The sequence below is a fragment of the Balaenoptera ricei genome, chromosome 10 (assembly GCF_028023285.1).
Source record: "Balaenoptera ricei isolate mBalRic1 chromosome 10, mBalRic1.hap2, whole genome shotgun sequence".
NCBI classification, from domain to species: domain Eukaryota; kingdom Metazoa; phylum Chordata; class Mammalia; order Artiodactyla; family Balaenopteridae; genus Balaenoptera; species Balaenoptera ricei.
Window position 1 is genome coordinate 100,811,752 of NC_082648.1, and position 14,471 is coordinate 100,826,222.

At 57.4% G+C, this 14,471-nt stretch overlaps 1 protein-coding gene across 1 annotated transcript in view; it reads right to left on the bottom strand.

Moving 5' to 3' along the window:
• SCUBE1 (signal peptide, CUB domain and EGF like domain containing 1) overlaps positions 1-14,471 on the bottom strand; it is a 134,925-nt gene that overhangs the window by 82,771 nt on the left and 37,683 nt on the right. The window contains exon 4 of the mRNA XM_059934890.1: positions 5,029-5,163. Coding sequence (XP_059790873.1) covers positions 5,029-5,163 — 135 coding nt within the window. The remainder of the gene's footprint in view (positions 1-5,028; positions 5,164-14,471) is intronic.

Genomic DNA, 14,471 nt, shown 5'->3' on the forward strand with positions numbered 1-14,471 from the left:
CTCACCCCTTGGAAGGGAGTTCCTCGAGGATGAGGCCTGACTCCTGATCGCCTCTTCACCCTCGGCTGATGCTCAGGCTTCAGCCAGCAGCCAGCACGCATCAGCAGAGCCTGGCTCAGTGTGCACCCAAGTCCTGACTCTGCTGCTGGCTCGGGAAACTGGCCCAGCGAGGGTGAGGCCCTGCCCTCGCTGGGCCTGTTTCCTCATCTGTGATAAATAACAATAATAAGAGCCCACATTTATTGAAACTTTCTTTTCTGTATCTTTTTAACTCTATGAAGTAGGTACTATGACTATCCCCATTTTACAGACCAGGCACAGAGAGGTTAAGTGACTTGCTCAAGGTCACACAGATGATAGGTGGTGGAGCTGGGATTCCAGCCTAGGCTGTGGGGCCCTGGAACCTGGGCTCCTAGTCATGGCATAACACAGAGATGACAGGTCTCCTCTGTGCCAAAGGGCCCTCGGGGATGGACTTTGACAGGCACAGCCCCTTAAGCGCCCTTGCCAGCCTGTCCTGCTTCCTCCAGCTGTGGGGACAATGTGACACTTCCTCTCACTCTGGGGCCTTCCACCACCACCACAGACTGGACCACTGTGGGCACTTGGTGAGGCTGCAGAGCCCAGCCGTGCAGGACAGCTTCCTGCATCGGGGAGAGGGCACACATATCTCCAACCCACTACCATCAGCAACGGTCGTGGCCCAGGATCAGTGCCAGTGAGAGAGCAATCCTCCACCAGGCCGGCCAGGAGACCATTCTCATTACTGTCTCTGCTGTTCAGACGACCACACTAGAGCCCCTAGGTCCCTCCCTCCAGAGTGGTTTTCTCAGCCCATTATTATAAGGTAACTCCTAGGATCCTTATTTAGCATTTAATCCCCTTTCTAGATGCAAAGCTTCACAGGGATCATGCCTGCTTTTGCCCATACGGGGATCCTGGGGACCAGCCAGCACCTGGCACATGAATGAATGGAACAGTGACCTGCCATCACACAGCTCGTCAGACCTTTTGGAGCTCCTTCTTCTCCCTAAATCAATTTTGCTCAGACTGAAAGAAAGAATTCTTCACTGGAAGGAAAGGGAAAAGTTCATCCAGGAGTCAACACCTTCTTGGAGCATAGATATGACATAAGTTTAAAAAAAAAAAAGCAGGCACGGGAGAGGGAGGGAGCTCGAACGTGCTAGCTGCTTGGTGGACCGTCTACTCTGGGACCGGGGAGGCCCCCTGGGCGCGTGACTACGATGCAGAAGCGGAGGCTGGGAGTGGCCTGGCCCGGCTGCTCCCAGGCTGTGGGGTGGAAGAGGGACTTGTGGCTTGCCGGACCAGAGGCTGAGTGGGAAGTGAGTGTGGGCTGTGATGGTGCCAGAACCAGCTCAAAGAAGTGCTGAGCAGAGACAGACAGGCCACAGCTCTCAACAGCTGTGGGTCCCCTCCCACCCAGAGCTGGGAGAGAGGAACAGCCTGTGTCCCCAAATCAAGCATGAGTTTTAAAGGCCTAAAGAAGCTGTCCATGTGAGTTGTCATTCCTAGGGTGGGCACTGCACTTGACCCCTTCAAAGCATTTCCCCTAATGGAGCCCTCACTTGCCTAGGAGGGATTGCTGGTCCCAACTTACAGACAAGGAGACCCAGAGAGGCAGGAGTAATGGCAGAGGCCGCGTGACCCGTGGAGGTGAGAATGGCTGAGAACCTAAAACCCCCAACCCCAGCCTGGCCAGATCCACACGCCTCCGGCCAGGGTTTCTGCCGTCGCCTGGGAGGTGGGGCCACTCAGAAGGGCTGAGCCCCATGGCCTTGTTTCTCGGCCAGGAGCCTGGAGCAGACCCTGCTCATGTGTCTGGTCCCCTCTAATCAAACCCAGCTCAGGGGAGGCTCCAAGGGGCTGACAGGCATTAGGAAGAGTCAGGTGACATGAGGAATCTGATCTGGGGAACAGAGGCCACTTAGGTACAAAACAAGCTGGGTCTCAGCACCTTGAACACGCTCTTTTGAGCTCTAACAATCGTCACTGAAGTTAACACACAATCATGATGAGCAACTGTCATGACAACCAACAGAGGCTCAGGAGGGAGCAGCGTGTCCAGTCACCCAGGACCGTCCCCACCCACAGGCACTACTGAGAGGTTGGCCAACGCCCTGTGCACTTGTCCTGTCCCCTTTGGACCTTCCACAGAGCCTTCGGGAACCCTGGAAATGCTGCCACTTGACCTTCAGCAGGTATCCAAGACGTTGTCTCCTGTTTTTTAGATTGATTCATTGCCCAGATTTAAAACTTAAGAGACTGACACAAAAGTCCTAATGAGAAAAGGGACTTCTTTAACCAATATGCCAGTTAATGTAGATTGGGTTTAGTCCCCCAAATCTGTATTCTGGTTACATCTAGATTCCTGGCTTCACCTATAAATCCAGATCTGGCCACCCAGGCCTTTGGGTGGGGTGAGGCACGTAGACTCCAGGCTCCACTGCACGATTAATTTGAGGCCCAGCCCCTGAAGCATCTGGTTTCCCTAGAAGTCCCCCCCGCCCTTCCCCTCAGCATCATTTCCCCGCCTCTGCTTACCCAGCTTCCCATGGCTGCTCCCTGCACGAAATCCAAACTCCCGCCCACGTTCCACCAGCCTCAGGGTCTGGCCCCTGCCAAGCTCCCCTCACCCTGGGGTCACCGTGCCCACCATCCCGCCCTTCATTCTGCGTTTCCCGGGAGTCTGGTCCGTTCCCACCTCGGGGCCTTTACACACACCCCGCCTGGCCTCACAGTGGTTCTCCCCCCCTTGCTCCATTTCAGCTCACATGTGGCTTCCTCAAAGGGGCCTTCAGCGCCTGCCTATTTCTGTCTATTCCTCCACCCGGTTTCTTTCCTTACCAGCCTCATCATGCCACAGCTAGTGACCTGGGCTGGAATCCTGACTGCTATGTCCCTAAGGTATGACCTCGGGCAGGTCCCCTAACTTTACTGGGCTTAAGCTTCCTCACCTGTCGCGGGGTCATAATACCCCGGCCTCGCCAGGCTGCTGTGAGGGCCCAGCTCAGAGTAAGCGTGTGACCTCATAGCAGCCACTGTCGCTGTTCCCCCCCATCATCGTGCCCCCCACCGCCGGCTGATGCCGAGGTTTGCTTTGTAACATCCTTAGTACAACCAATGCTCACAGGCCAAACCAGGACCTGGTTCCAAACAGGACCAGGCCGCCGTCTTGCATCGTGCTGTTTCCCCCTTCCTGCTCACCCTCCTTTCAACTGGGGGCACAGCTTCACCTGGAGCCCTACTCGCGGGAAAGCTGCTCTTCAAGGGAACAGGGCACACACAGCCCGGCTGACAGGGGCTCCGGCCGTCCCGGCTTCGGGGACTTTACAGCTCGCTCAGAGCAGCCGCCGCCCGGTAAACCCCTCTCCTCGATGAAAGCAGGACTCCCGTCCCACCCCCAACACTCACTCTCTTCCTCATAAATCTGCTTTTTATAAAACTCAGTGTGGAGCCAGGGTCCTCGCTTTGGGCAGCTCGACTCCACAGCCCCACAGCTGGGAGGTCTTCTACAGTGCCGTGGACGTCTGGACAACGCGCCTGGAGCAGGTGTCCAGGGACCTCGGAGCTCGGCCTTTCCGTCCTTCTGGGGACCCGGCAGGGATGGGGATTATCGGGCTGTCTTGTCTTTGAGGAAACTGCCTAAACAAACACTAAGAATTCTAAGGAGTCCAGCAGAGTAGTTCTGCTTAATTACCCTGGGTTTTGTACTTCTTAAATGTTTTTTTCTTTTCTAACTCAGGAACTGTTTTCAAATAAAGATCATGCCCAGGGCCCCCAAGTCTCACCTCACAGCCTCTGTTAGCTTTAGTGCACGCCGGCACTTTACTCCCAGGATCTGGTCCTATCCTCCAAAGACCCTGCCGGGTCAACACCACGGCCCCATTTTGCAGATGAGGAAGTTGAGGTTCGGAGCTGCAGAGCCGCCTGAGGAAGGGCTCCCAGCTAGGGAGCGGCAGAGCTGGATTCACACCCTGTCGGACGCGGAGCCCAGCGCCTGCCCTTTTTATTCCCTGCCTTTCAGTGTGAACCATGCCACAGACCAGAGATGAGGCCCTACAGGGCCCCTCCAGCACCTCCTCCTTGTTAGGGTCAGCAATCGGCGAGGGCCTGAGGCTGGAACCATGGGGCTGCCTGGTCCTGCTTCCGCGTCTGCTCTCTGGAAGGCACAGCACAGCCAGGCCGCAGGAGGGCACAGCCGCTCTGCTGCAGCGCACAGCCCGCCTTGAGATTCTGGGCCGTGCCATTATCTTAACCAGGATGTGCCTCCACGCCTTCCAGAAGGGGGCTCGCTCTGCCTGGAGGCCACGTGGGTCCCGGCTTCTGGCCAGCTGTCCCATTTCACAGCCCTGCTGCTTTGGGCCCAAACTGACCACCACTGCCCTGACACCAAGGACCTTCACTTGCTGGGCTCAGCTGGAGGCCAGGCTCTGTCCCAGCCTGGGGCTGTCCCCAGGCTCCCCGGGCACTCCAGTTGGCCGAAGTCTTCCCCCTCTGACCCTCTGCACTGCCCCGAGCTGGCCTGCCATCCCACCTGGCCTCGGAGAGCAGCCGGCTCCTGACCACAAGGACCCTCTGCTGGCTGGTGACCCAGTGAACACGCAGGAGACTGAGAAACGAGCCCTTGGCCCGGTCAGACCTCGAGCCCCCCCTCAGGGAAAGGGGACCGTCGGGAATGGGGCCCCACTCTTCCTAGCCACATCCAGCCCCCAGCCCAGAACGGAAAGTAGCTTCTCTGGACACATCTGCCCATCTGTGGCCCCATCTCGACCCCATATAAAAACACCAGAAACACCGACAGCCCTGCTGTAGGGGCAGAGGGCGGGAGCTGGGAGGTGTCCCTGCAGAACCGACACCAGAAGCACAAAACAGCCATTCGGGCCACCACCAAAGTTCCCTGCCTTGACCCTGAGGCCCCGAGAATCAAGATGCGGAGAGGGGGTTCCCAGCGGCCACCTGTTTCCACAGGGGAGGGGGCGTGACTGGGCAGCAGGAGCCAGTACTCACCATTGGAGCGGTGGATGCAGGTGTGCTGGTTATCGCTGAGGAAGAAGCCGCTGTGGCACTGACACTCGTAGCTGCCCATGGCATTGACACAGATCTGCTGGCAGCCACCGTTGTTGTCCTGACACTCGTCCACATCTGTGAGAGAAGGAAGAGAAGGGGACAAGAGAGATCACACCTGGAGCTGGAAGTGAGGCGTGGTCACCTGGAAGGACACGGATGCCATCAGTTCCCCTGGCTGCAGAGTGATACCACGGAGGTACCGCTTGGTGGTACCCCACGGTGGTACCCTCCAACAGTACTTCATGGAGTTACTCCACAGAGGTAGACACTCACAATGGCTGGAATGCTAGCTGGCCCTGGCTTTCCTGTGTGGCCACCACTACTCCAAGCATCTTACCTGCATTAACACCTTTAATGCTCACAGAAACCCTATACATCACATCTAGGTCTGGGCCTATTTTACAGACAAGTAAACTGAGGTACAGAGAGGCCAAGTTACTCATCCAAGGTCCCACAGAGGCAGGATTCAAGCCTGGTGGTCCGCCTCCCAAACCTGGGCTCTCACTGATGTCACCTAACCCTCCCTCTCCAGGAAGACCTGCAACTAGCACCATCTACCCCCGACTCGAAGAGCCTTGCCAACCAAATCCCACCGCCCCCTTTCTTCAATCACACCTCAGATTTGCAATCAGCAGCACAGACCCTGCAGCAAGGGAGAGGCTGGAGGCCAGGGCAGCCTGCTTTCTGCCTTGAAAATTGATTTCAAAAGCCCCGAGAAGGGGAGGTTTTTAAAAAGCCCTGACCTCTGGCTGCCAAGACTGCTACGGAAAGCTGCCGAGCGGTCTTTCCCACTCTCCGGGAGAGACAGACCTCAGGGCCGACACTCATTTTTGACCAGAGGCTGCTGGCACAAAGGGTGCTATTGGCTGAAAGGAGTCTTTATGAAGTTCTGGTCTTGAACAGAACAGCATGTTTCAATTACCCAAGTCATAACCCCCTACACTGTCAGCTTGTTTAATGAAAGAACGGCTTCTTAAACCTTAATGTGCCATGTCTGTATTGTCATTTTAATAGGCAAATATATGAAACCACAAAGGCAACGTGAGCTACTGGCTGCTTTGAGCCAATCCCACGACCCCCAACACACGGGCGTGCACACACACACACACACACACACACATACTCACTAGCTTTGGCACTGAACTTTTTAAACAGTTCTTTTTAACACAGCCATCTTTTAGTACTGGCACCAAAAGGATGTGAAAAGGTACAGACTCAGGCAGACTGACCTGCACTGAACCGGGGGAGGACTCAGTGCTGGCGCTATGTCAGCTGGGTCCTACTTCGGCTCAGGGACAACGGACCACTTCCCCACCCATGAGACCACGCTGCTGCCTTTGAGGCTGACGGTGAGGCAGGTCATTATTCTCCCGCAAGCTCAAATGTCAGCCGTGTGGCAGCCAGGAGGGAGGGAGAGCTCTGAACTATAAAAGCCACCAACAATTAGAGCTAAAACGGTAAAGGTGGCTCTTGCTGAGAGGAGACTGACGGGGGGTTCCGGGGGAAGCTGGGAAGGATAGAGAGGGATTTTTCTGAAGACCTTTCCACACTCAATGAGTCTTACTGATGGCTCCCTAAAGGCCCAGTGCCAGGGTCACCTTTGCTGGGGGCGCCTCCCCTCCACACCCCAGCGGTGTCTGCCTCTGGGGTCTGCCCCCGCCTGCACCAGACCATGAACAGCTCTGAGCCAGGCACTGGGTCCTGTTCATCCTATTAATAACAACATAAAGCTAACCTTCCAGGAGTGCTCATTGTGTGTCAGGCACGGGGCCTCACTCCACCCACACACTCAGTCCTTGCGGCAACACTGAGTGATCGGTTGTGTTACTGACTCCATTTTACAGATGAGGACGCTGAGGCACAGAAGGTGAAGTAACTTGGGCAAAGTCACAGAGCTGCTTGGAGCAAAGGCAGGAATCAAACCCGCTGTCCAGCTCCTGAGCGTGTGCCTTGGGAACCCCTGCTAAGCTGGCCACACCAGCAAGTGCGTTCAGACTAAGGTGATGAAGAACCGGCTACTCCTGAAACGAACTCAAGCTGCGTGTCCCCTTGAAAGTATCTGCAAACACGAAGCTGGAGCCAGCCTGCATGAGTAACTAAGGAGAGTCCCAGCGTACCAGCTCAGCCCCGTTTCTGTCCCAATAACACCCGCCAGAGGCTCCGATGCCCACGTGCCGGCACACACATGACGATGAGACTTTAACACGGGGAGCTGCTCCTGGAAGTCACACTCTTTGAGGTTCTTCCCATGGTTCTCAGATTCTTTGCTCTGTACCTCGGCTTCCCCAGCCCTCGCAAAGGTTCAATTGGTAAAACAAACAACAGATACAGGCCTTCAAATACTGAATTCATAGTGTGGAAACACTGCTTCCACCCCATCGTCAGTGAACTCCCTGGTGCCACCCATCTGGCCTGGCCCACCCCGTCACCTCACTGGAAGCCAGGAACCAAAGGGCACTGACGTCACACATCTACAAAGCCTCAGAGAGCTGGCAGGGTGGCTGGGCCTTGCCACTGTTTACACTAGCGGGGAACAATGACTCTCCAACACTGATGAATAATTTGAAACAAATGCGAAGCCATGTAAACATTCTTTTCCGCCCCCCCCAACCCCGCTCCCAAATGATAAAGCCCCAAGATTAAGCAGGAGGGAAGAGGGGGCTGCCCGCTCTGCACCCTTTTTCCACTGCGGCCCAAACACAGGCCTCCCCCAGGCTGGGCAGGAAATCACAGTCTCAGAATTCCTTTGGGTAGCCTGCAGTCATCACCAACTTCCCTAGAGACTGGCTGAAGGGCCTAAGGCCCGCCTCATACCCCTCACACCCCTGTGTCCCCAGCCCTCCAAATGGGACCCACGGTGAGGTCTGAATGGTACCAACGGAAGCCGTGGGGTCCTTGAGATGCCTGCCCGCCGGCCTAGGACAGACTGGGTTCCCCTGGAGGCCCGGAGCAGGCCCAGCAGGCGCTGTGGAAAACAATTCGCTCCTTGGCCCTCCTGACCGGGGCAAGCCCGGTGCACACTGCTCCTTGGTCCCCACGGACTTGGCACATTCTGTTATACGAGGTGCCCCCTGGCAAGGAGAGAGCCTACACCTGGGAGTCAGGCAACCTGAGTTCCGCCCCCGGCCTCTGGCCCGTGGCGGGTGCCCAGGCCTCATCCACAGGAAGGACTCAGACGGTGTCCTCCAGGAAGCCCTCCTGGAGTGCTTGAGATACACGCGGTCCTCTTCCTTCTCTCCTGGGGAACTGACGGCTCCACGCACTGCTGGGCCCCTCTGTGGGAGCCCCCACCTCCTACATGAGTATCCACGTTGACTGGGTGGGGCTGGCAGCCTCGTTATCATAAACAATAGCCCTCACTGCTGGCCAGGGCCCGGCTGGGGAGCTCAGGCACTGTCTTAATACATCTGCACAACAGCCCCACCCAGGAAGCATTATCCTTATCGAGCCGATTCTCACATGAGAAGCTGAGAGGGGAAGAGACTTGCCCAGTGCTCTAGACCGGTGGAGGGGGATAGGAAGCCCAGTGCGTCCGGATCCAAAGCCCTTACTCTACTCTTCCATGACTTGGCTTCTCTCACTGAGGATGCTTCGAGCCCAATCGCAGAGGCGAGAGTAAGTTCCCTGGGCACCTGTGCTTACAATCCTCCCCCGGCCCACGTGCTCATGTCTCTAAAACCCAGGGCAAGAGCTCCCTCCTCTCCAAAGTCGTCCTGGTGCCGGGCAGAATTTGCTGACCCCTGCCTCCCAGACCAAGCAGATCTTTGTTCACAACTTTCTTCCTCTGCCCCGGACCTCGGGCTTGGCCATCCTGTCTCTGCTCCGGGCTGTTGTCAGCCCAGAGTCTCCTGCACGTCCCTGCGCCCAGCAGAGGGTCGGGCTGAGTGTGTGCTCAGGAGTGAGCAGGATAAACCGAAGGGCGCACGTGCGCTGCACACGCCAGTGACAGGGAGCTCTACCATACAAGGCCAGTCCCCTGGAGCAGGGCGCCGTCGCGGTTCCTCCTGGGCAGGCCGAGGGGCTCATTCACGGCTCTCCATAGCCTGCCCACCTCTCCGGCTGCCCCACCGACACCCGCTGTTCTCTGAAAGCCCCCCGTCAGTCACACATGCCCTCACGCGCACACGTGCGCCTCTTCCTGGGGCGCCCTCTCCCTCCTTGTCCAGACAGAAGCGCTTCTTGCCTTTGAAATCCACTGGAAGCACTTTTGCGCACTCCCTCCGCAGACACTGGGCACCTGCTGTGTGCTCCACTCCCCGAAGTGAATACCACTGGTTAAGCCCCTGCTCGGCGAGCATCCGGCGTGTGGGAGCCGAGCATGGAGGCGGAGGCTTTGTGGAGGAAGTGATGGGAGCCGAGGGTGGAGAGATCTGTGACCTGAGGCTGGAGGGCGAGGAGTGAGAGTTGTGGAAGCAAAGTCTCGTGGAAGGTGCAGAGCGGGGCATAGGTGGGGAAGGGCCTGCGACTACTTGGGCAGGAGGGGAGTTCTGGAAGCTTTGTGGCCGGCACACCCCTCCTCAAGAAGATTCCACCAGGGCTCTCGCAAAGCCAGCCCTGTCTAGGCCCTCCTGGCCCCTGTTCCCACCGGTCCTGCTGGCAGAGGGGACAGTCCCTGGGGAAGACAACAAGCCAGAGTGTCACCAACCGCCGAGGCCTCGGGTGGAGGCCAAGCCTGTTTCTGATCCGCGATCCATGATCCCTGAGCGAGCTCCGAGCGGGACGGGACGGGGGAGCGCTCCACCTCTGAATCCTGCTGGCAGCTCGTGGTCCTTCGTCATTATTTATGACCACAGCTGAATGTTCCCAGAAGGCAGGGAGCTCCTCGGCACAGGGACTTGGCTACAGAGCGGAGCGGAGGCCCCGCGGGTTCTGGGGCGGACTCTAGGAGGCTCCTCTCGGGAAACCCTTCTAATGGGCAGCAGAAGAGCTGAAGGACAGAGTGTGGAGAAAGGACCCCAAAGGCTCCAGCGATGTGAGGGTCTGGCACAGAGCTCATCGTGGGCTGCCTGGTCCAGCCAGGTCACCCTCTGGGAAGGTCCCGGCCCGCAGCCTCCCCGGGAGAACGTTCTCCCTCCCACGTCTCCCACAGACGTGTCTTCAGCTGCATCCGGAACTGCTGGAGCCCCCGCTCTTCTGGGTCGGGGTGTGGGTGGCAGGCCAGGGTGCTGGCAGGGGGAGGAAGCTGAATGGCAGCCAGTCCCTGCCTTGGGGGCCCCAGCTGGTGGCGCTGAGGACACCCTCTGAAACAGATCGTCCCGTGCGGTCTGGGGTAAAGACATATGGCCTGGGCTCCTCGGAGGCCGCTCCCCAGCCCGAGGCCCCACGCCGGGCGCACAGTGAGGACACGGAAGGTGGGAGGGAGGGAGGGAGGGGGACAAGGGCGCCCAGGAGGGCCAAAGAGGGGCCTCGTTCTGGCTCTGCCCGCCCCCATCCCAGCCACCCTGGCCCGAGAAGCCCCCTCCCTCCGGGGGCTTGCCCCACACCCAAGTAGTCACCAAGCCTGGTGACTCTCCCTCTTCACCCTGCCCGTCTGTCCTGCCTCTACTCCCAGGGCACAGCCTTCCCTTGGGCCTCAGCCTCTCCCTACAGGTGTCCACACGCTCCTCCTGGATCGCCCGGCCTCTCGTCTCTCCCTCGCAATCCCAGGGCCCACTGTGACGACTCTAGTCGGAACAAGACACAGCACCCCGGCACCAAAGATCAAGTCCAAACAAGGGGTCTGGGGTCAGGTGTCCCCGCCTCACTCTGCCCTGCATGAGCACAGGTATGGGCGCCGGGGTCGGGAGAGACAGATCTCAGCTGTGATTTCTGCCCACTTCTGTTCAGTGTGCCCACCGCTCACGGGGAGAAGGTCGCCTCCACTCCCGCCAGCTGCTGAAGGGTCCTATCTGGGATGGGCCCGTGTGTGGTGATGGAAGCGGTTGTTTTCCAGCAAGAAGGCATTCCAGAGCTGGCACCAACGGGCTGCAGGTTGACCTGCTTCTGAAAGTCCTCTGCAGGCAGGTCTGTGGTTTGCCCAGGAGGTTTGCTTCTTGGCCCAAGGTGCCGGTGTTTGTTTTTATTAATAGCTGACTGTCTGTCCTATTTTGGACCCAGAATCCAGGTTTGCAGCTATTTATAATAACTAAAAATTACTTCTGGATCCAGCTTTGGTTGCTTTGTGCTTCCCATGAACGCCTCACAATTTGAAACAGAGACTCTATGTTCTGCCTGAACCCCACCCATGTTCTCCTGGCTGCCAAGAGCCTACTGTGTGTCAGGCCCTGTGCCCGGGCCCAGCACCCCAGCTCCCAACAAGGGTCCGGGAACAGAGGCACTGGCCCATCTCAGAAACCAAACTCAACCTCCAACCCTGAGAACGCCCTCCTGGTCCCCGAGGGCTGAGGCCCCATCCCTCCCCCTTCTGAGGCTCCTTTCAGAAGGGAGGCTTAGGCAGAAAGTCCTCTTGGCTATCGAGCGGCTCTTGCAAAATTGCATTTGATGAGTTAAGTGTAAATAAATGAGAACCAGATGGATTAGATTTCGGGTAAAATACACATGGGTCTTAGAGCTTTGGGGCCTGGGTTCTGCCAGATCCAGGACACTCCCCGAGCTGTCAGAGGTGCTGGCACAGCAGGCAGGAGGTGTGACTTGAGTCTCCTGGGACCCGCCTACCTCCTGGTCTGGGCATCAGCTGGGGCCTTCTCTGGGGCTCCTGGCTCCCCAGAGCAGGTCGGCTGTGTGTGGGAGACACAGGGCCTCCCGTTGTAGCCCTGCTCTGACGCCGAGCCCCTTGGGTTGGGCCTGAGTCCAAGCTCAGCGCTGGGAGATGAGGCACATGACTGGTGGGGTCAGCTTTCCAGACCAGCAAGCCCATTGCTCACACCCAGACCCAAGGAGCCAGCCCAGGGCAGGCCAGAGCTCTGTTGAGGCTGCTGGCCTTCAGGGTCTGGTCACTGCATTCCTCATCTGGGCCTCACCTTCAATCCCAGCTGCTGCCTGTGGTCTCCCAGTGATGGCTGAGCAGCAGTGAACATCTAAGGACCAGGAGTTTGCTGCCTAACTCCAGCTGATGACCGCTCCACCTTATAATAATCTACATGGTGTCCCCCTGTGACCACTACCTATGGGTCCTGGTTCTTGGCCCCCAGGTCACACCAGCTGGGGTACAAGATTCAGTAAGTAACTTGCTGTGTGACCTTCGGCATGGTGCTCAACCATTTTGGGCCTTGGTTTCCTTCTCTATAAAACAGGGATAATAGTATCTGGAGTTGTTTGGGGAATTAAGAAAATAATGGAGGTAAAGCACTTAGCACAGTGTCTGGCTCACACAGGCCACCAATACACGTTAACAACTGTTGAACAAAGCCAGCACAAGTGCTCCAGGGGTCACAGGAGGGAACACCCTCTGGGGGATGGCAAAGTCCCCCCCAAGTTGGAAAACCAACAACAAAGAGCATCCGAAGGGAGTGCTCAGTCTTTTTTTTTTTTTTTTTTGAATTTTATTTTGTTTATTTATTTATATAGCAGGTCAGTCTTGCCTCGGCCTTCCGGTCTCCCAGCGGAGCAGCCTCAGCTCCTGGAATTGCTCCCTCCTGACGTAGGTTCTTGCCTGCTCACCGCCTGAGTCGCCCTTCTTGGGGGAACAGGCCTATCAGCTGCTTAACAGTGGAGAGATGCCTATTCAAATCTTCTGCCCACTTTTAAACTGGGTTGTTTGCCTTTTTACTGTTGAGTTGTAAGAGTTCTATATAAGATATATAATCCTTGATACTAGACGCTTATCGGATCACTTTTTCCGATTTCATGGACAATCCCTCCTTTAAAGGAGCCTTGGGCGGCACCAGGCCCCAGGAGATCAGTGCACCTATGGGGGCCACATCCATAAGGCCTGGGCTCCTCTTGGGCTCCGTTCATGGAAGAAGTCACCCTGTCCCATGGCTTTTCCAACCACTTAACGTGCCAACACTGCCCAAACCTCTAGGCCTGCCTGCTCCACCATCCTCCAGACTCAGAGATCAGCGCCTGTATGTACCTGGATGTCCAACAGGCAGGACAAACCGAACACGGCCCATGGCGAACTCCTAACTCCACTTCCCACAACAAAAAACGGAGGAGAACAAAGCACAGCCCGGTCCCACCCTCAGCCTTCTCCACCTCAGCAAACGGCAGCCCAACCCACAGTCGCTTCAGCCAAAACCCCTGGTAGTCATCCGGTACGTCCACGCACTGGTGTCTGCTTTGTGCTTGTTCCTCTGTCTCCCCGGAGGATACAGAGTCTTTGAGAACAGGGGCATCTTGCGTGAGGCTGCATCTCAGGGTGTTAAACAGTGCACGGGGCACATGATCCACGTCTGCGGACCGAGTGACTGACTGAGAACTGGTGGGGAGAGGCAGCTCTGGCCCCGAGGCCCTGGCTGCAGGCCTGTCCCATCAGGGATGGGCTGTGTGGCCCTGGAGGGGCTGCCCAGTGAGGCAGCTCTAGATGAGTGACGGGAGTGAGTGCTGGCTGGTGGGTCCTCGGGGCGCAGAGTGAGGGCTGGTGGGAGAAGAGCTGTGCTCAGGTGCCTGCCTGCCTCGGCCTCGCCCGGCAGTAAAGCCCCATCGTGGCGGAGAGCACAGCCCCGCCTGTGGGCAGCTTGCGGCGGGATCAGGATGGAGTGGGAGCAGATGCCCTCAAACGCTGCCAGCCCGTGAGCTTTGGTGCTCAGTGAACGAACGGAGCCACGTGGGGCTCTTGGTAGGTCAGCACAGCCCAAAGTGTCTTCCTGCTTTGTGGGTGCTTTCACCAGTATGAGGACCAAAGTCTTCAGCTGAAGAAAAGCCGTTCTGACTGGGTAGTGCTTCAGCAGCGGGTGGAGCGGGTAGGGGTTTGAAGATAGCGGAATGCCCTGCTGAATGACACTTCATTGCCCTTTGTCTATGCCACCTATGGCAAGACCAGCTCTTCCTTTAATCTCTCTAGCATGGGCAGGAGAGGAGGCTGCAGGAGACGGAAGGGAAGCCCCGCTCCTGGAGCCCCTGCTCTGTGCAGGCACTCTCGTTACAGTGTCCCATTTGGCCTCAGCCCGGGGCAGTAGCAGCGGTGTTATAACCAGGAGCGCCAAGCAGTGAGCGGCCTGCCCCCGGTCACCAATGTGCGGTGACAGAGCCAGCATGGGAACTGGACGCTTCTGTCCGCCCGCCCTCGGGCCCTCACAGTGCAGCTGTGAACGTGATCCTGGTTGGACATCTACGGGAGGCGCTGGAGTTTTTAGAAATTTCTTTTGATGGGGATAAGAATGGAGGACTGGAAAGAGGGAAGGGGACAAAAGCCAATCAACCAACCAAACCCTGGAACCAAAGCAACAAGCTCTGAGAAAAGAAGGGGAAATGCTCTGACAGGGTTCTTAGTGAACATCCTC